General features: G+C 50.8%; 2 protein-coding genes across 9 annotated transcripts in view; one reads left to right on the top strand and one right to left on the bottom strand.

Annotated features, from left to right (window-relative positions):
• Positions 1–8,969: 8,969 nt before the first annotated feature.
• PAQR3 (progestin and adipoQ receptor family member 3) lies at positions 8,970–16,400 on the top strand. 8 transcript variants are annotated; one of them, XR_015258486.1, is made up of 8 exons: positions 8,970–9,218; positions 9,287–9,449; positions 10,606–10,761; positions 11,496–11,693; positions 13,118–13,236; positions 13,566–13,704; positions 14,184–14,679; positions 14,969–16,400. XR_015258486.1 is itself a non-coding variant. In XM_086747164.1 (7 exons), exons 1-7 carry the CDS (start codon positions 9,034–9,036, stop codon positions 14,236–14,238), a joined length of 987 nt encoding a protein of 328 aa, XP_086603290.1. In that variant the 5' UTR covers positions 8,970–9,033; the 3' UTR covers positions 14,239–16,400. The 8 variants fall into 8 exon arrangements, 6 of the variants coding, with proteins under 6 accessions (XP_086603290.1, XP_086603293.1, XP_086603288.1 ...); XR_015258487.1 differs by having other exon boundaries at positions 14,184–14,684; positions 14,975–16,400; XM_086747164.1 differs by having other exon boundaries at positions 13,146–13,236; positions 14,184–16,400.
• An 818-nt stretch (positions 16,401–17,218) lies between these two features.
• BMP2K (BMP2 inducible kinase) overlaps positions 17,219–18,879 on the bottom strand; it is a 54,864-nt gene continuing 53,203 nt past the window's right edge. Inside the window, exon 17 of the mRNA XM_086746469.1 lies at positions 17,219–18,591. The gene's annotated coding sequence lies outside the window, so the exon portion shown is untranslated. The remainder of the gene's footprint in view (positions 18,592–18,879) is intronic.

The following is an 18,879-nucleotide window of genomic DNA, read 5'->3' as shown; positions in this document are numbered from 1 at the left end:
GATATCTGACCAAAGAAAGGGACACGGGGAGAGGTCACCGTCCACCTCGCCCAGCACATTGCCCCTGCCCTCTCCTCCTCCACCCCCACGCTTGGACATCAGAGCAGCAAGAGCAAAAGCACAGCCCCTCCTCGCTCCCCACCGCTGGGATCCCGTGCTCCCCCACCGCCCGCTGTAGCCCTTGATGTAAGGCCAGAGTAGAGCGACCAGCCCTTCGGCTCTTCGGGGAACACAGGGAGGCACGGCCGCCGGGGCAGGAACACCCTCGCGCGGCAGAGGCCAGGCTGCTCTCCAGTGCCACACAAGTTTGTCGGGCCCCTGGGAATGCAGTTTATGAGGGGTGACGGCAGCAAGGAGAAAGTGCTAGAAATCACTGCCTAACAGACACAGCCATCAAAGCAAAAACAAGCACCAACTCACCTGACTCACTGTTTCATCTGAAAAGACTCAGATTTATTTGCCATTTAACTAACTGCTCCTTACAGACACCACGTGAGGAACGGAGAGAGCAGCCATGTGGGGCTGAGCGAAACCTGGCTAGCGGCAAGAACTAAGGTCCCGTCAGAAGAGATAACCTGCAGGAATGCTTCATACTGGCCAGTGCCACATCCAGTCCTACAGAGCGCTAAGCCTTCTCACGATTTAAGGTGATGAGGCTGCCTGCTTGCAGTTCAGTAGAAGACAGTACATGCCTGTCTACATAATTTTCAAAAATGGCTTTAATTTTGAGCTGGGAAAATCTTCCAAGTAGAACCATACTTCCTTTAAACGCTAGCGCAAACTTTTTTTAATGTGTGGAAATACTTATCACTGCAATCGCTGGCGTATCAGTCATAACATCTAATGATGTGGAGATTGTTGCCTTATAAAATTCACAGCTGGGTAGCTACATGGCTCAAGGCTAAAACCTATTTTAAAATCCAGTGTTTTAGGAGGGAGATGTTTATTAAAACATTTTGCCCATTAAAAATATATGGCATATCATCGGTCATTCCATGTGATGCGGTGCCAGTCCTTTTTCAGGCACTCCACTTGGGATGACTGCTGAAAACCTGGCAGGCCTGTTTGACAAGTCCACATCCTAATAATTTACTAGTTTATAAAAAAAAAAAAAAAAAAAAAAAAAAAAAAAGCAGCATTCCAGCAGCCTGAAAGAAACTCACCCCTGCCCCTCACATAGCGTGCCCAGAAAGTTGCTCTCACATACAGCCACAGTTGGTCTCTTCATGCCGACAGTCAGAGATTGACATTCAAAAAGGAGATAACTGCTTGATCTCCTCATGTCAGAAGTTACATGAAATAATGAGGCTGTAGGTCTCTCTCTTTTTTTTTTTTTGAATGTGATGGAGAGATAAATGCTGATAAATATCCCTTCAGCAATTCCACAGGCATTTGGCATCTGCTTCCATGAGTTGCTGCACGTCTTGACTTGGAGAACACTTGGAGAATGCTATGTGACTAAACAAAAAAAACCCAAAATCACTGCCTCTTCTACCATTCACCCATCTACCTGGTGCAAGGACGGCTTTTGGTACTCCACAGCAAGGATCCCAGTTTTCACGGGTGAAACTCTCTCTCTCTCCCCGACCAGAGGTGGCAACCGTGTTCTGTTTGGTCTTTGCCCTGTCACGGCCAGCCAGACTTGTCACTGCCAGTAGAGTTACCTGCTCTTCCTACTCCACGTGCAGAAGAGAGGGCCAAGCACCAAACAGACAGAACCCACTCAACAGCTGTTAAAATGGCTTTCCTGCCACAACAGAGGTTTCTTCAGGGAAGTTTGAGGGGGGACACACACAAATACGTCCATGGGATCCAAGAAAGCACAGCCCATCCAGTAGTCTTTGGTTTTAAAAGATCCCAGCTAAGCCTTTGCTGTGGACTAACTCTTCAGCAACAAGAACACGGTGTTTTAGACTTGAAACAAAAATGTCACCGCTGCTAACAACCAAGAGAATAACCCTGACCTCAGTGCATGTCCCCTTGTATGACAAAGCATGGAAAGTGTTATCCATACTTACACTGTACACACGTTCCCAAAATGTCAGCATGTCCTAACGATACTGAAGTGACTGAAAATTAAAGTGCAGTTCTGGGCAGGGAAGCGACTCTATTAAACTTAAAAGAGACAGGCAGAGACCGTGGCCGTTGCCCGTAGCTGTTCCTAGCTGCCTTCCAAGTTCTATATATTAACTAAGCTTATGCACAAAAGCCATTTTTTTTAACTACTGTCAGCACTGCAGAGTCAATACAGCAGCAATAGAGCAAGCTGTTCTGCCTCATGCCTCATCAACATTTCTCACACTCGGTACCAAAGCACAAACATTAGCAAACTCAGCTGTCCTTCCAACTCCCAGCGCCAGTCAGGACAACGCATCTGCGGCTCTTCAGCTCCTTGCAAGGCTGCCGAAAAAACCCCTGGCTGACCAGAAACACCCATAGTAGCCAAGCCTGACTGCTCTCCGTGACACATGGCTACAGGACAAGCAAGAGAGCTGCTGAGCTCCACAATATCCATGCTGCGCTCCAGCTACCACTCGAGACACCAGCAGCACAGACCAGCGGGTTAGCGCACGCTCTCGCAGCTCGCTCCCAGCGTTCAGCCTGCCTACGAGAACCAAAAGATGTTAGAAAGGGAAGAGGCGCACTTCAAATGTTTACAGCATCGCTTCCTAGTGACACAGCAGGCGCTGACACAACAGTGGCTCCAGCGATACGTCTGGTGCGGGGTAAAACGCTTTCAGCCCACCAGTCACTCAGAAGGCAGGAGTAACGTCAGAAGGCATCCATCAGTTCTGCAGGCTGCAGGAAACATGAAATGGAATAAAGATGGGCTTTGGGCAAGAGTAACGTAACGCTAACGCCCTGTGGCTTAATGCGTACAGCAGGAACAGGGAGTTAAATCACCGCCTCATTTCACCCCCGTACAGCACCGCAAGAAGAGACCGTCTTACCTTTATTCCAAGGTTACAGAAAAAGGAGCAGCAGGGTAAGAGAATTCTCAAGGTTGGTCAAATTCAAGTCCTCCGCAGCCGCCTTTGGGATGTGCCGATGAGACTTGTATGACCAACGAGACACGGTACGAAGCGTGTTTGTGAGCCAAAGGAAATGGCAAGGAAGATGCAATGGGAGAACAACAGGGAGAAATTCAAACAAATGCTTATAGATTCCAGACTGTGTGTCTGCGGAAGATCACGGGATTCCAATCTTAGTAATCAAAATAACTAAGGAAAGCCTAAAACCTCGTAAGACAACTAGCAAGCAAGGGGGAAAACCCAGTCCTGGCAGATAGGCAGCAATATCCACAGCACAGCCAGCAAAACGAGACAATTGTTTCCTCCCCATGTCCCTTATCTTTCAGTCCCAAAGCATTTTAGGAAGTAAGGCAAAGCTGTATTTTGACATCTCCAATTCTCAAACTATACCACAGCTGCTTAGCAGAGATTTTGGCATTTAGCAACACAGTCAGGAAAAAAAACCCGAGACTTGCACGTGCTCATCGTGGCAGATGAAGAAAAAACAAGACACAAGTAAGTGCAGTGAGATGGTCCCAAATGCCAAGAAGCCAGGCATTGTTTGGGACTGAAGCGGCACTTCACGGATCAAATTTAAGCGCACGTTAAAAGTTTGGAAGGGATTTTGAGAAAGGTCAAATCGATTTAGGCATACAAATCCTGATCAGAACCAAATGAGAACGCGTCTCTCCTGTCACATCTACAACAATATTCAAATACCTACAGAGGTCAGTCAGCAACAGTGTGGACTTACAGCAGAAGTGCTGGAAAGGGCACCCAGTCCCCCTGGCACCGAGAAACCATTGTGAGCATCCGCACAGCTCAAAACACGCCCAGACACCCCCGCAGATCCAGCCGCTCTCATGCTCTGCAGAGAAGCTACTCAAGAAATCGCAACCCTGTAAAGCACAACTGTAGGACTAGCTTACAGAAAGGCTATTTTGGCTTTTAACAGTGTTTTAGAAACATGATCCTCTTTTGGGAAATTCGTTGTCAGACTTTGACAGGGGAGACCCAGACTTTCACAGGAATTGTCTGGTTCTTACTTTAGCAAAGTCAGAAACCCAGATGGTTGTCCAAGAGTGAAATTACTGTATCGACCAAAGCTGTTCATGACTCCTGGACTTTCACCCTCATTATAAATAAATCAACTATACTCACCACAACTACAGAAACAAAACCTCCGTGGTCAAAATAGTTTGTCTCAAAATGCTTTCTGTCATGGCATGAATTTCAGCTGTGATAAAATTTTATAGGCAAGCTGGAGTCAGAGAGACCTTTAAACATGAGAAAAAAAAAACAAAACCAAACCCATACCCAATGCTTCTAAAATTAAGGACTCCACACAAAGGAGCTCATTTTTTCCCCTAACAATTTCACTGGGACCAGGTTGTTATGCTAGGAAACACCATCCCACATGACTAAGCAGCTTTCCAAATAGCTTCTTCCTTTCCTTGGAAATTCCCTAATTTCTCAAAAAATTCCTTTATTGTCCCCACACCACTTTGACCCTCAGAACCTATCCAGAAAAAAAAGCCATTTGTCAACTAATTCCAGTTCTTTGGGTTCAGGACTCTATTATGCTGCACAACTGTTCATGCACGTCTGCTTAATACGGAGGGAAAAGATGCTGCTAAATCGGAAAAGAAAAATAGTAGGCTGGGCAGAAGAGGTGCCTTCTTCCATTGTGTGCACAGTGCATTTCTGCTGACTGTAAGCTCTCGCACAGCAGGAAAAAGCCCAAATCCCATCCTTGCTCTTGCTATTGGCAGCTGTTCTCTTATCACCAAAGAGAATTTATCGCACCACTGACAGATGCTGAGATTCAGAAGCCGGAGCTGAAAGCCAAAGGGATTGAATCAGAAAACAAAAATGCCAAAAAAAAAAAAAAAAAAAAGAAAAAAAGGAAGAGCCCTACCAAAACAAGTCACTTGACTGCACACATCGCACGTGCGTCTCTCCGCGGGGAGAGGAAAGAGAGCCTGAACCCCCATGGCAGCTGTCAGGCGTTCTGTTTCGGGCACTCCTGGAAGCCGCTCAGGCTCTGTACCGCACAGCGCACGACAGGAAACCACGGAGACCCTCACCACGGAAATCATAGCAGGGACAGTGCGAGCAAGAATGACGTCTCTTCAGGGAAGATGGCCTTGAAATCAAGCTGTCTTCGTATTAAGATCACTAATTATCAAAGAGAAGGTACTTGCGTTGCTAAAGCTCTCTCATGAAGGGAGTTTGTAGATGGCCAGGATGTCTGTTCTTTGCCCCTCCACACACTTATTCAAAGCCTCCCTGACTTCCACCACGCTGCGACCCGTATTTTCTTATATGCAACTCCATCACACATCAACATTCAGTAGTTAATTCCACAGATGCTTTGGCTGCTTCCAAGAAAGGACGAGACGGGATGCCTCTGTCTCCTGATGTAACTGTTAGTACACGCGTATTCCGCACATAGCGCTTGCAAGCTTTCTTTGCACATCAGTACAGAACCAAAAGCGCTTCATGCACGTGAATAAATACGCGGCCTCTGTGGCCACAAACAAGTGCCTACACTTTATCCACAGGCTTTGCACTGACGCGTGCTCCTGAGCACGGTATTCCGAACACACCTCCTCCTTCCCGTCCCCGGGAAAACGCCGCAGGTGTAACACAGCGGCACGGAAAAGAGCTGTAAGCAGGGCCCGCGCACCCCGGCCAGGCGGAGGGGACGTGGCCGGGGCCCGGCCGCGGCGGGAGAAGGCGGCCGGTAGCGCCGGGCTGGCGGCGAGGCGGCGGCCGCCGGGCCTCACCGCGGTGCCGGGCTGACACCTGGAGGGAGAGCCGGGCATGGGCGGGGGGGGGCGGGCGGCCTCGGGCCTGGGCCTGGGCCTGGGCGTCACCTCGGGGCCCGCCGCCGCCCGAGGAGCGCCCTGCTCCGGCCGCCGCCGCTCTGGGCTGGGCCTGCCAGAAACAGGGACACGGGGGGAAAAGTAACCCTTGCACGCTCAAAAACCAGCCCCTACAATATCCGCACCCTTTCCGTTGCAAAACGGAACCGCTTTTGTTTGGTTTTTGTTTGTCAGGAGCGCGTGAGCTATTTTGTTTGGGTGGCTGTCCCTCCGAGTCGTTCACCCCCTGCAGCTCCCCGGGCAAACACAGAACGGAGCGGGGCACGGAGCCGACACGGCGTAGCGCAAATGCCCGCTGCCCTGCCCCAGGTTTTCAGTCCCCTCAGCCGCCTCCTTGCAAGCCTCCCCCACCTCTGTCTGCACAGGTGATTTTTCCCTTCAACACAAAACCACGGAACCTCTCAGGCACACTCATCTTTACTCCCAATTAAGCTTATCTGCCAGTAAAATTAGGGATACAGTGCAGGAATTAGGGCAAGCTACTTACTTACCCAAGAAGGTCAATTTAGGTCAAAGCTATCTTGCACAGATGGCTAATTTCAATCACTTACGCATACAACACAATTGTTCAATAAGCTCAAAATAAATAGTGTAAGTAATTAATTTAAAGCTGCCCTAATTGTTCCTCAATTTTGCCTATTAATTTAACCTATAACGCTTCCCTTATCAAAGCTTCAAAGCTTTAACTTAACAGCCAATTAAAGCTTCTTTTATTAAAAAAGAAGTGCTGTCAGCTCCGATTCCTTCTGAGTGAACTCTTTGAAGCACGTGGGATCTCATTTCAATTGCACGGGGCTGAGAAACAAAGTGTTTTTTGCAGGTATAATGTTCTCAGCGAGCTAATGATTCCATGGACAATTAAGACTAATTAAGGTTTTAACTTGGTTGCTACTTTCTAAGCAGAATTTGGCTTGATGACAGCGAGTCACCACTCGAGCGAACAAGGAATCTCCTGGTTTGTCAGCGGGAGCTGGCGGGAACACGACTTCCCCAGCCCATTTTCGCGGCGGCGGCGAGAGGCTCCTCGAGACAGGCGGAGTTCGCTCACCTGAATTAACGAGGCAGCTATATTCTTACTCCTTTAAATGCATGCGCCTGCATAAAAATACATTATCTCCCTCATTCCCCAAGTGAGCACTGGAAAGAGAAAAGCCAGTGGGACGCTTGTTAGGAGCAAAGATCGCCACCGCGTAGACAGCATTCTTGTTAGCTTGGTCGCGCTCGCCTAGCTGGGATTTCAGCTTCCAGGTGCAGTAGGCTGAACAAAACTGGACAGCTTCCCATTTTTAGCACAGCTGATACAGGTCAGCTGGAAATTGAACTGTCCTCCCACCACCCAACAGACACAAACATCGACACCCTATGGATAATTCCCCTTTTGAGCAAGATACCAGGCAACACCTTTGTGGCCTCCTAAGATTTTGTTTCCAGGAAACTCTGGTATCTGAATTCTCAGTCCTCCTGTGACCCTGTCACGTGTGAGACCCGCCAAGCCATCCCCCGAGTATCAGCCAGCTCAGCTCTCCTCTGCACTGCACCGCTCCGCAAAGCGTTCTATCACACCGCGTTTCCCTGCGTGCCCAGCGGCACTGCTGTCTGCAGAAGGGATACCCCGCGCCCCACCATCCACGTCTGTCCCCTCCTGCCAAATGAACTACGCCTACACGTTTTCCTTCAGAGTGCATTTTCTCTGTGTATCCTTCCTAAATTATTCTTGTTAACTTCATTAATAGCAGGCTCGGGTGAAGGGAAAGAACAGGAACAGAGAAGCCCTATGGAGAGGAAAGCAGAAACTCAGTAAACGAGGAACGAACCACGCAGAGATGTGCTTCAGATACACCTGGGGAAGGCAAGAACACAAGGAAGTTTCTTAAAGCGAGGCCTACTGAATTGTTACTGTGAACAGCGTTCCTCTGCGTACCTCTGCAAAGCCCTGTGCTGCACGCAGCAGAAAAACGGACCCCGCAGGCAGAAGAGCTGAGAGAGAGAGAGAAGGCACCAGGAACTGTCAGCAGAGGTTCCCAGAGCACGGGCAGGAAGAAATCTCAGCGAGTGACCGATTAGTAGAAGTATTGAAGAACTGCTGTTGTCCAAAACCAAGGTAATTTGGGTAACCAACTGGTGTAACACGGAAACTTGGGGGTGATGTAGCACAGCTGGGGACACGGCAGCGTCTAGGATTTGAACACCTGCTCTTTCCTGCCATTCCTGATTTCAAACGCCCGTCACCCCGCGTCTTCTACCCGACAGCACTAATCTCTGCGCCACGGGAAAATCTTTCATACTCGTCATGCCGTCTTGCAGAGACGCTCTCACGTTTTGTTCAGCGAGACGGAAGACGCTGGAGGAATTCCCCACGGCACGTGGCCGGAGGGGAGGGCAGCCGACCGAGGACCGCCACTCAGCGTCCGGCTCTGAAACCAGGAGCCAGGCGATACCCGCTGAGTGCCTGCTTTCTGCTTTCTTTAATTATTATTTTTAAACGAGGGGAAGAAAAAATTAAAAGCAACTGGCAAACGGTCGCTTTTACACAACTTTCCTTACTTAGGCAAAGCAAATCCTTTGGAAAAGTCTACTTCAGTACTAAGATTTTTTTTTTGGTACACCAGAGACTACTCAGGGGAAAAAAAATGCTGATAACTTTGGCTCCTACTTCTAAAGGGCCTTTAAAGGCCCCTCCCAACCCAACCCAGCCCAACCCGCTCTCCGATGCTGCGGTGACGGGTAATTAAGCGGAGATGGCTCTGGGGCCGTACAGCTCCCACGCGTGACGGCTCCCCGCGGCGCGGTCTGGTTGCACACCTCTGGCTGCGGCCCGCCGCTCCGGACGGCTGGCAGGGCGCGGCCGGCTTTCCCGCAGGAACCAACACCATCCTCCCGCCGCCGCCGCCGCCGCCGGTACCGGCCGAGGGGGCGAAGCCAACGGCCGCGCCGCGCGCGCGCGTCCGTGGCGGGGGAGGGCGCCCCCGTGCGCCCGCGGCCGGCGCCGCCCGCAGAGCGCAGGCGCCGCGGCGCGGTGACGCCATCGCCGCGCGCCGTTCCCGCCCGCTGCTCGTGCAGGCCGCCCGCCCCTGTCCCGCCCCGCAGGCCGGCCCGGCGGGGAGCGGCGGCAGCGGCCCGATGCGGCGGGCGCGATGCACCAGAAGCTGCTGCGGAGCGCGCACTACATCGAGCTGGGCAGCTACCAGTACTGGCCGGTGCTGGTGCCCCGCGGCATCCGCCTCTACACCTACGAGCAGATCCCCCTCTTCCTGAAGGACAACCCCTACATCACCGACGGCTACCGGGCCTACCTGCCCTCCCGCCTCTGCCTCAAGAGGTGAGCGCCGCCCCCGCCGCCGCGCCTCGCCCCCGGCCCCCGCCTCACCCCCTTGTCTCTGCCCGCAGCCTCTTCATCCTCTCCAACGAGACCGTCAACATCTGGAGCCACCTGCTCGGCTTCCTCCTCTTCTTCGCCCTGGGCATCTACGACCTGACGGCCGTCCTGCCCGCCGCCGGCGCCTCCCGGGAGGACTTCGTCATCTGCTCCGTCTGCCTCTTCTGCTTCCAGGTAGGGGGCTGGGAGCTGGCTCCGGGCGGGGAGCTGGCTGCAGCAGCGCCTTCCTGCAGGAGAGGGCTGTGAGCAGGGCGGCAGAGCCAGGCCGGCGGGGTCAGGCCTGGGAAAGCGCATCTCGAAGGGCACAGCTTGTCCAGGGAACCCACCTGTGGGGAGCTGACTTGGGTCTGTTCAATATGCAGAGTAAAGGAGGGAGGACTGAGCATGGCTGGCAGAGGAGAGAGGCTGTGATAGACAACTGAGTTGTCCAGGGCCGTATTTCACAGCTGCAGGGGTTGCGGTGGTGTCTGGTGGGGCTCTGGGACACCATCAGCTGCTGCTGGAAAGGATCCCGCACCTGAAGATGAGACTCGGCCGTGGCCTGATGCTGGTCTGCACTGGCAGCGGAGTCTAACTTCTTACCTCCCGTCAGATGAAATCTGTTCCTGGCAGCAGCCTTCAGGTGTGCCATCATTTGACCGCTGAAGCTCCCTTAAAGTACGCTGTCTCTAAAAAAGTGTGGAGAGCTGAAGAGTGCTGTTCGTATTCCCTGAGGAGTACAGGATGCCTTTGCGTAGCTACAGGCGGGGAAAACTCCCTTGCTGGCTTGGAAAGCACTGCCATTGTGCTCTCCCCTACTGCTGTTGAGGGCTGCAGAGAAACACAAAAAACATTTCTCAGGGAGAAAAAATTATGCCGGCCTAGAAGAAAGTAAGGGGCCTGTGTGTAGGAGTTTAATTTCTTGTGTGTTCCCTCAGTAAAGCAACGCGGGTGCTGGGCAGTCGGGGTGGATTTGGGCTTTCGTTCCCGCTTGTGGTAGTTGGCCAGGCAGAACTCATCGTCCCGCTGTAGGCGTGCAGACACGGCCCTGCTCCCTCGCGCGCTGGCTCCTCGCTTGGCCTCACAGCCTAGGCCACAGTAGCCCAGTTTTCCTAGCCGTTTAACTTGGGCTTATCGGCTATTGCTAAGTTTTCTGTTCCTTTTTCCACCTGCCGGAGAAGCTTACAGTGGTTTCTCTTGACTACTGGCAGGAATCAGAATTGCCTGCACCAAGTTGCACTGCAAAACACGTAGCGGGTCAATTGCACGCTGTGAGCTTCAGCGGTCAAGCTTGCTCTGCTCCCTGTTAATTTTTAAGAAATTAATGCACCCTTGTTTGAACATTTTGTAGGTGTGTATGCTTTGCTCAGTAGGATATCATCTTTTCTGTTGTCACCGCTCGGAGAAGACCAGCCGACGATGGATGGCGTTGGATTATGCGGGAATTTCCATTGGTATCCTGGGCTGCTACGTGTCGGGCGTCTTTTATGCCTTTTATTGTAATAACGTAAGTTTGAAGCGCTGGTTCGTGTAACGTGTAGTTCCTGGGGTGTGGCTGTGGTGCCCACGCTGTAGGAGGGGTTTCATCGCAGGGTGTCCCGTGTCTCTCAGGAGACCGAGCTGGAAACTGGAACCAGTTCCCTCTGGCAGCAGCAGAACTTGGCTTGCTGCAGTGCTAGGCACACTGAGGTTTTCCTGTCAAGCTGTCAGTCACACAAGCCTCAAGAAAATATTTAAATTACACGAAGGGCAGGTAAGCTTTACAGGTCCTACCTTTATCAGATGCATGAGGCTGATTATGGGATGTGTCCCCATCACAACTAACTCAAACACCGTTTCCCATGAGGCGGAAACGAGTTTATTTCCTCCTCATCTCATACAGGATGAGTAAAATCAGCTCCCTTCCCAGGCCTGGACTACATCCACGCCTGCAAGGGACACGGCCGTCGGGTAGCTGAACCGGCCCGCTGAGGCAGAGGTCTGTTTAAACCGTTTTGGTGAAGGCACTGCTGGGAATAAATGATGTTCTGCCAGGTGTACCCGGGCAAGAGTCCCTTCCCCTCCCTGTCAGTTGGGAAATACAAGTCCGTCCGTTCAAACCCCACCGTCTGCGCTCGCGGCGGTGACAGGAGATTTGACGCACCATGCCGTGTAGTCATGGAAACTTGCTACCCAGAGTTTACTTTCACCCATGACGAGCGGAGCCACAAACTTGCTTTTATTTCTTTTTTTTTTTCTCAGTACTGGCGGCAGGTATATCTCATCACTGTGCTGGCAATGGTCTTGGCAGTGTTTTTTGCTCAGATTCATCCCAGTTACCTCACGCAACAGTGGCACAGACTGCGCTCCATCATCTTTTGCTCCGTGTCTGGATATGGAATTATTCCCACCGTCCACTGGGTTTGGCTCAACGGCGGCGTTGGCGCCTCTATTGTACAGGTAAAAGGAAAACAAGAAGAAAATAAGATTCCCTTTTCCTTTTCACTTACCATCTTCCTTCAGTCCTCTGACACTTTGGGAAATGAGGGGGAAGCAGCAGGGATCAAAATGTCTTGAAGCACAGAGTTCTTTCAGGCGATGCGACCCAAATGCAGACACTTAGAAATTTACTGAGAAGCAGTAAACAGGTTGAGTGGATTAAATCTGCCTTACTGATTTAAAACTGCACCATGAGAAAGAAAACTGGATAGAAGTGTGAGTGAGCCTGCGTGCCTGCGGGACAGCGCCGCCCGTGTAGGTGGACCGCGCCCTTGCCCACCCCAGGGCGAGGGACCCGAGCGAAGAGCTGAGTCGGCTGCGCAGCGGGAAGCGGTCTGGCAGGCTGCACGAGGGCTCTGGGCTGTCTGCCTCCGCAGCTCGAAGGCGAACCAGAAGACTGGTGGGATAATGATTTGCCTTCTCTTCTGTTCGCTGGGCTGGCAGCAAAACCCAGTATTTGCCTGCTCAGCGCCCTGTCTCTTACACAACCCTCATTTAACGTTGCTGTGAAGGTACTGAACTGTTTCCTGGTTCTGTTCTACCACTCAGAATTGAGCTCTGAAAGAGGCGCAGCACAGCAAAGTGGAAGGCAGTAAAGCGTGCCCCACTACAAAACCCCACAAATCATTCCAGTTACCCAGGGACCTACCTGTGCTGGAGAAAAGGCTTCCTTTTCCCCGTGAGCATAACTGGGCACCTTCTCAGCCCGGCCCTGCTGGAGCACTGTCACCTGGGGTGACGGTTTGGCCCTGCCCAGAGCTGCTGTTGAATGTGGAAGAGCAACGCTTACGAACCCACGTAGTCCTTAGATAGAACACTTAACACTGGCCTCCTGAAAATCAGTTAAGTAGTTTTTCCCCCACGTCTTCCCTGTTTCGTTTCTCCTCGTACAGCAGAATGGTAGGCACGGCACGCATTTTGTTTCCATACTTCAGAAAAACACTCCACCTCTGGTAACAAAGCTTTCTGTTAAGGAAAACAAGCAGCAGCTTAGGAATGGGTTGCTTGAGGATTTACCATCCAGGGTGCAGTGCTCCTGTGGCTCTGGGTTTGAGCGACTGCGATCCCAGCCGGAGAGGCAGATTGATACTGAAGTCTCCCTCATCCTGGCCGCTCTGCCTAAGATCAGTGTGTTGAGAGATGCCCGCTAACTGACACATTTCGTGTCTGCTGCAGCCTGCACAGAAAACACTTAAGTAGCTCGTGCACTGAAGCAGAGAGGCGGTGGTACAACAAGTTTCTTCCCATTCACGCTTTCCCAAACTTTGCCATATGCTTCCCCGTTGGATTTTGCCCATAGATAACACGGGTGGTGAAGTAAGACTCAGTTTTGTCATGCTTTTATCTTTAGTGACTTTTTTTTTCCTATTTTTACTTTCTAACAGAATAGGAGAGCTTCCTTTTCTTTTGCAGGAGTTTGCTCCGCGTGTAGTTGTCATGTACTTCATCGCTGCTGTAGCTTTTCTCTTCTATATTTCCAAAGTTCCAGAAAGATACTTCCCAGGTAGGAAATTCTCTTCTGGGTGTTTTTTTTTCCTGCAGTTCAGCTTGCTGCAGTGTCACAGTCCTTGCTGTGACTCCTGAACTTCCTGTGAGAGAACAGGTTGACTGTGTTCCCCGTGAAGTATTCTCATACAGAGTAAAACATTTGAGTGTATTTGCATCAAAAGAAGGCAGACAACTTCTGATCAAGTTCATTAAAGAACTTCCGCTGCCTCCCAGCAGTGGAGTTTGTTAGTTGAGCTTTGGAGGAGACCGATTGCTAATTGCATTGCAGAAGCTATTCCCAAATTTAACAGCTTAACTGCTTGCCCATTTTTTCTTTCCCCACAGGACAGCTGAACTACCTCGGCTCCAGTCACCAAGTATGGCATATCCTGGCGGTGGTGATGCTGTACTGGTGGCATCAGTCCACAGTCTACATCATGCAGTACCGACACAGCAAGCCCTGTCCCGAGTTCAGCGCAGACTTGTGAGTGAAGGTATAGCAGCTTTCCCGCTCGTGGGCACGGGATAGTCTAACAAGTAGGGGGTTAAGTAATCCTGGGTTTAACTTGTCACAAGTTTCAGTCTGCCTCCCTACTGAGCTTCCCCAGGAAAATGCTGATCAGCGCGAGTACTTGCTTGGAAATGAAATAGCAGTGAGCTCGATGCCCGGCGCTCTGCCGTCTGTGCTGCTGCACTGCGTGAGGCTCCGGGAGGCCGCGATGCCCTTCAGCAGGTTTTTAGAACAGGCTGGACAGCGGTCTGCCGGATCCCTGTCAGCTCTGTTTCACCATTTTAATAGCCTCCAGCAGCCCTTAGTATTTATTCCTAAGTAGCCTTTTCCTCTGGCCCTTGTCAGGTTTTCAGCCTGCTCAGCGCTGATCTGGATTTTCTAGAAGCCTGGTGACAGCTGATCATTTCACATGCACGGTAAGTGACTAAACTTGTTTCCCCACTGTGTTTCAGAGGCGCGACCATGAACTTTCTGACCTCAAGGTCTGGGCCTTACCTGAGGAGCTGAGCTATGAAGTTAAGCACTGAGGCAGTTCCTTTTCTGCCTTCTGGACTGGACTGTTACCCGTGTGCTGGGACAGTGCAGTAGGAGGAGGTTTTGATAAACTAGCAGCATTGCCCAGGGTCTGACGTGCATTTCCTGTTCTGCAATCAAGTACAAACCAGGGCTTCCTGCAGCGGGACAACGGAAAGGCGGGCTGTCGAACGCAGCACTGGGATCACAGCACTGTGTTTGGTAAACACAAACAGAAGTCATCACCCTTGCGGAGCTCACAGGCCCACACACCAGGCTTTCAGGTTTTGTTCAAGCGGATAATGAAGAAACCGCTCCTGCCAGCGTGCTTGCGAAACCGTGGTGACCACGGGACCTGGTCTCGGATCCAAATCACAGCAGTACAGCGCGTTGCATCCTTCAGCCGTTGAGTGACGTGCTTGCGCTTCAGCACCGGTACGGTAACGTATCGAATCGAGTTCAGTGGACTCTGGTGTTTTCTTGACAATTTCTTTTCCTTTTTCTGGAAGATAAGATCACAGGTCAGCCACCGTAGATCTTCATTCCAAATCTTGAATTGCCTCCTCCCATATGGGCAGTGCCATTACTTCCATTTCTCTAGATCCCTTCGGTAATCTGGAATTCTGAAATATTTCAGGAGTAGCTCCAGCCTGTGTGTCCATGTTTGTCACTCTTGCAATCAGCGAAGTTGCTGAGAAGTTTTTAAGTTGCGTTTGTTTAACAGGAGGAGATAACGCACCCCGAGCAGTGACCCTGCTGTGGCTTCCAGCCACTGAACTTCGGCCCTTTCCCGGGTGACGTATTGCACTCCATCCGACTCCGTTACTGAAAATGACCTGCGGCCGTAGGCTTTCCGCAGTGCAGAGGTTGCCTTGGCTTTTGGAATCTGCCGTGAAACCATGTCTTATAAACGCTGGGGAGATGGGAGACGTGCAGGCTGATTGAGCTCAATGGATGCCAGTTTTTCAAACAGAATTGGCATTATTGGGATTTTTGGGGTAGAATCACCAATTTTAAGTGGCTTCTGTATAGCAGCTGTGCTTGTTTACAGTTCAGTCGAGCGGCAGCCACGCATGCCGCTGTTCCACATGGCCAAGCGTTAGTCAGCGTTACCCATGTGGAGACTCCTCTGCTTGCCTCAGGCTGCGGCTGCACTTAATCCCCAGTGGCTGAAGTTTGGGACCAGAGCTGTTGGAAGACGACTGCATCGGCACAGCCGGTGTAAGAACGCAGGAGACACCCTGTTTCTGCTTGGACTACAGGCAGCAACCATCTGCTCTGGGATTAGAAACTAGCTGAGCTCGCCACAGCCCCCTTCCTACCTGCAGCGAGGCCTTGTAAGAGTGCCAGCCCGGTGTCTTGCACCCGAGGCCAAGGGCGACCTGGCTGTGTGCTAGGGACGCCGTGGGCAGCCACGCTGCGAGCTGGGGCATGCACAGGAAGCCCTTACCGCGCTGTCGGCCCCGTCGGTGCCTTGCTCTTGCCTCTTTCCTCCCGGGAAGGTTTTTAGCTTACTCAGAGCGGGGAGCTGCCTTCTAGCAGTGCCCTCCATGGGGCGGGCAGCCTGCCGTCAGGTGCCTCCTCCTTCAGTGCCAAGGAGAGGCGGAACAGCGCTGGAAACGGGCGGTCAGGCACCTGCATGCTCACTGGGGACCGAGGGGGGAGGATGTGGCTTCTCTGCTGGTGTCCTGGAGAGGAACGCTCCCTTGTCTGTTCAGTCCAGGGGTGGGTTTTGGTTTTTTCAACTCAAGAAACAAGCAGCGGCAAGAACTGACTTTGCAGCTAAGATTCACCTCCCAGATCTTTGAGCCTTTCAGTATAAAGACTGTTTTGTTTTTGTTTTTTTTTAAGTGCACTAATTACCACTACTGGAAGCCTGACAAGGAACCTGCGAGTAGAAAAGCTCGTTTCTGGTGTTATGTGAACAAAAATATTTGAAGAATGTGTGTTCATGTATTGAAAGCATACTGACTTTATAGTTTGCTAATGTATTTTTTTTTAATGTAAACTCTAACTACTGTAGCAGTTTTCACCGGATAAGGAAACTGGCTGCCAAGCTGTACATTTTTATTACCCTGACAAAATCTCTCTGCTGCATGATGGTCTCTTATGTACATACGGAACCTGTAAATAAACTTCAGTCCATCGGACGCCTACGCGGAGTAACACTGGTTGTCCATTGCACATCGCGGAATGACAGATGTGAACTGCTCAGCCACGCAGCTTCTGTGCCTCCCCTGGGTTTTAAATCTGCAGGGAGCCTGTCTCCTGCACCACCCCGGCGCAGCAGGGAGCGGCAGGGCCGCTGTTCCAACCGCACTGTTATTCCTGCCTGGTGCATGTTGGATTCCGCTCCCCATCAGTGTGCTCTGGGTGGTCTAGAGCAGCCCTAGATGAACCTGCTGGTGAGCTCAGCCTGACAACCTACCACCTACACATCGAGATAGTTTCCGAGCAGGGCCTTGTTTGTTTCTGAACAGCTCGGGCTGTTTCTGGGGCTGCGTCCTAAGCAAAAGCAGGAAGGGTTCACGCTGACTCGGCTTCGCCCACAACAGCGCTTTTCCCTACCTCAGCTTTGGAAACGCGCCCTTGCCCTAACAGCAGCAGTTCAGCTGCACGCAAAACCAGTGATGAGAAATGAAGTGCTGGCAGTGACACTGAAAAAAACAAAACAAAAAAACATAGCCAGAATATTTTTTAACTGCTTTTGTACCGTGGCTACACCTACAGCCCGCAGCTGGCAGCCTGCCCTGACCCCTAAGGAACTAAAAACAGGACACGATCAACAGCTTTCTAACAAGCTGGACCAAGGGAGACGATGGGGCAGCAAATACAAGTATTGTACAACATCTTCAAAAGAGCGACAGGAGCCTACGGCCACAAAAAGCAATCAGCAGAAGCAGCATCGCTTGTGACTAAAATAAATCCTAAATGTGAATACTCAATAATGCAACGCTTCAGGAGATCTGCCAAGTCACTGTTACCACGTCCATTTATTTAACAATTGCAAGTATTTTATGACATACATCAGTTTCACAAAAAAGTTAAGGTTCTCTCTTTAGTGGTACACAAAAAAGCTTTAGAAATTTGAAGTCTAACAAGAAACGGAAGTGTAGTTCAGGAAAGTGCACTTAAAAGCTGAATGCCAGCAGTTTTAAAATTGTTTTTATGCTCTTTAACGTTAGGTGATGCCTTCGTCACTAATTTAGCTGTACACACAATTTCCTTGATTTGCCTTTCGAAATAAGCGCTACAGGAAGTAACACAGCAGCCAGCCTTTGCACTTGTTTTTCCTTTCGCAGCTTTCACTCGTACTCACTCCCTCAAGTCACACAGAAGTGACTGTGGCTGCTGTGTTACTGAAGAGACAGCAACTCCCAGAGAGGCATGATGTGTGCGAGCATGTGTATATTTTATATATACTTCTCATATATAAAAATACACGCTATCGTATAAAAAACTCCAGATAAACTCTGATTCTCACAGTAGCAAATATATCAACTTATTTTCACAGTACTTGGGTTTACTAGCTGGGACGCCCAGAATGGGTCAAAGTTATTTCCTCCCAAGCTGGTATTGACGGGTCCCACGTGACGCAGGTCAGGCAAAGAACCGCACACACCTCAAGGCCGTTTGGGAGCCTGCAGAGAAACACGACTATCACATTTTTCTTTCAATGACCGCAACCCTTAGGGGCTTCTTAGTACCTTTCGACAGAGGCTCCCTCTCTAGCAGCTGATTCTAAAAGGCCTGTGGTTCAGTCGTTCCACGCGCTGAAGGAGAAGCTGTAAAAACCCATGGGTATTTCCTGTCGGAAAGGAAGCATCAGCTCCTTACCTGGCCGTTCTTGTCTTCACGGACAGTACGGCGCATCACCAGTGCACAAAGGTCTTTCCTGTGTTTCAGGTAAGGTCCTGACACGCTCCATGGCAAGCACACGCAGGAGCACACACACGCACACGCACCAGATAAGGGCAAAAGGATAGCACGTTCCCCGACAGTACCACATTTCGTCTCTTAGCTGAAATTAAACCCCAGCTGAGGTTTAGCTGTGTACTCACAATACATACCACGCAAAGTCACCTTAGCAAGGCATACTCATCTCTTTTCTGCCACAGAGAGGATACAATAATTTTAACTCTAGACATAAAACAGTTACATTCATGCAACAACCTGTTTCGTAAGTAGAATACAAGGAGCAAGGTTTCTTACGGCCATTAGAAAGCAAGTCTCATCGGCCGTAACTCACAGGCAGCCGGAGGCACTACGGCAGCTTCAGAGTAACTCGGGTTTACGGTTTGCTTAATCTCATCTCTCAGCTCTGTGTACAATCCCACTTCAGCTTTCCTGTAATGTAACAGAACTGGTTACGGACCCTCTGCCAAAAAGCAAACCAACCCGCCACACAAGGAAACCCTGTAGCGCTCCTCAGCCTGAAGTCTCAGGGTAAAGAGACAAAAACCAAACACGCCTCCTTCTGTTCCTAATTTACCTGAATACTTAGGCCCACACTAAGCCTACCATGCACTGCCTTTCCCAAGCTGAGCCCCAGTCCCATGCGCGTTGTTAACCCTTTCCTCTGGCACCAGACGGCCGAGTGAGCCCTGAGGTTGCTTTTCGAGGAGGGGAAGGACT

This window comes from Chlamydotis macqueenii, chromosome 4, assembly GCF_036417535.1.
Source record: "Chlamydotis macqueenii isolate bChlMac1 chromosome 4, bChlMac1.mat, whole genome shotgun sequence".
Classification (NCBI taxonomy): Eukaryota; Metazoa; Chordata; class Aves; order Otidiformes; family Otididae; genus Chlamydotis; species Chlamydotis macqueenii.
This window is presented reverse-complemented; position numbering and strand designations above follow the sequence as displayed.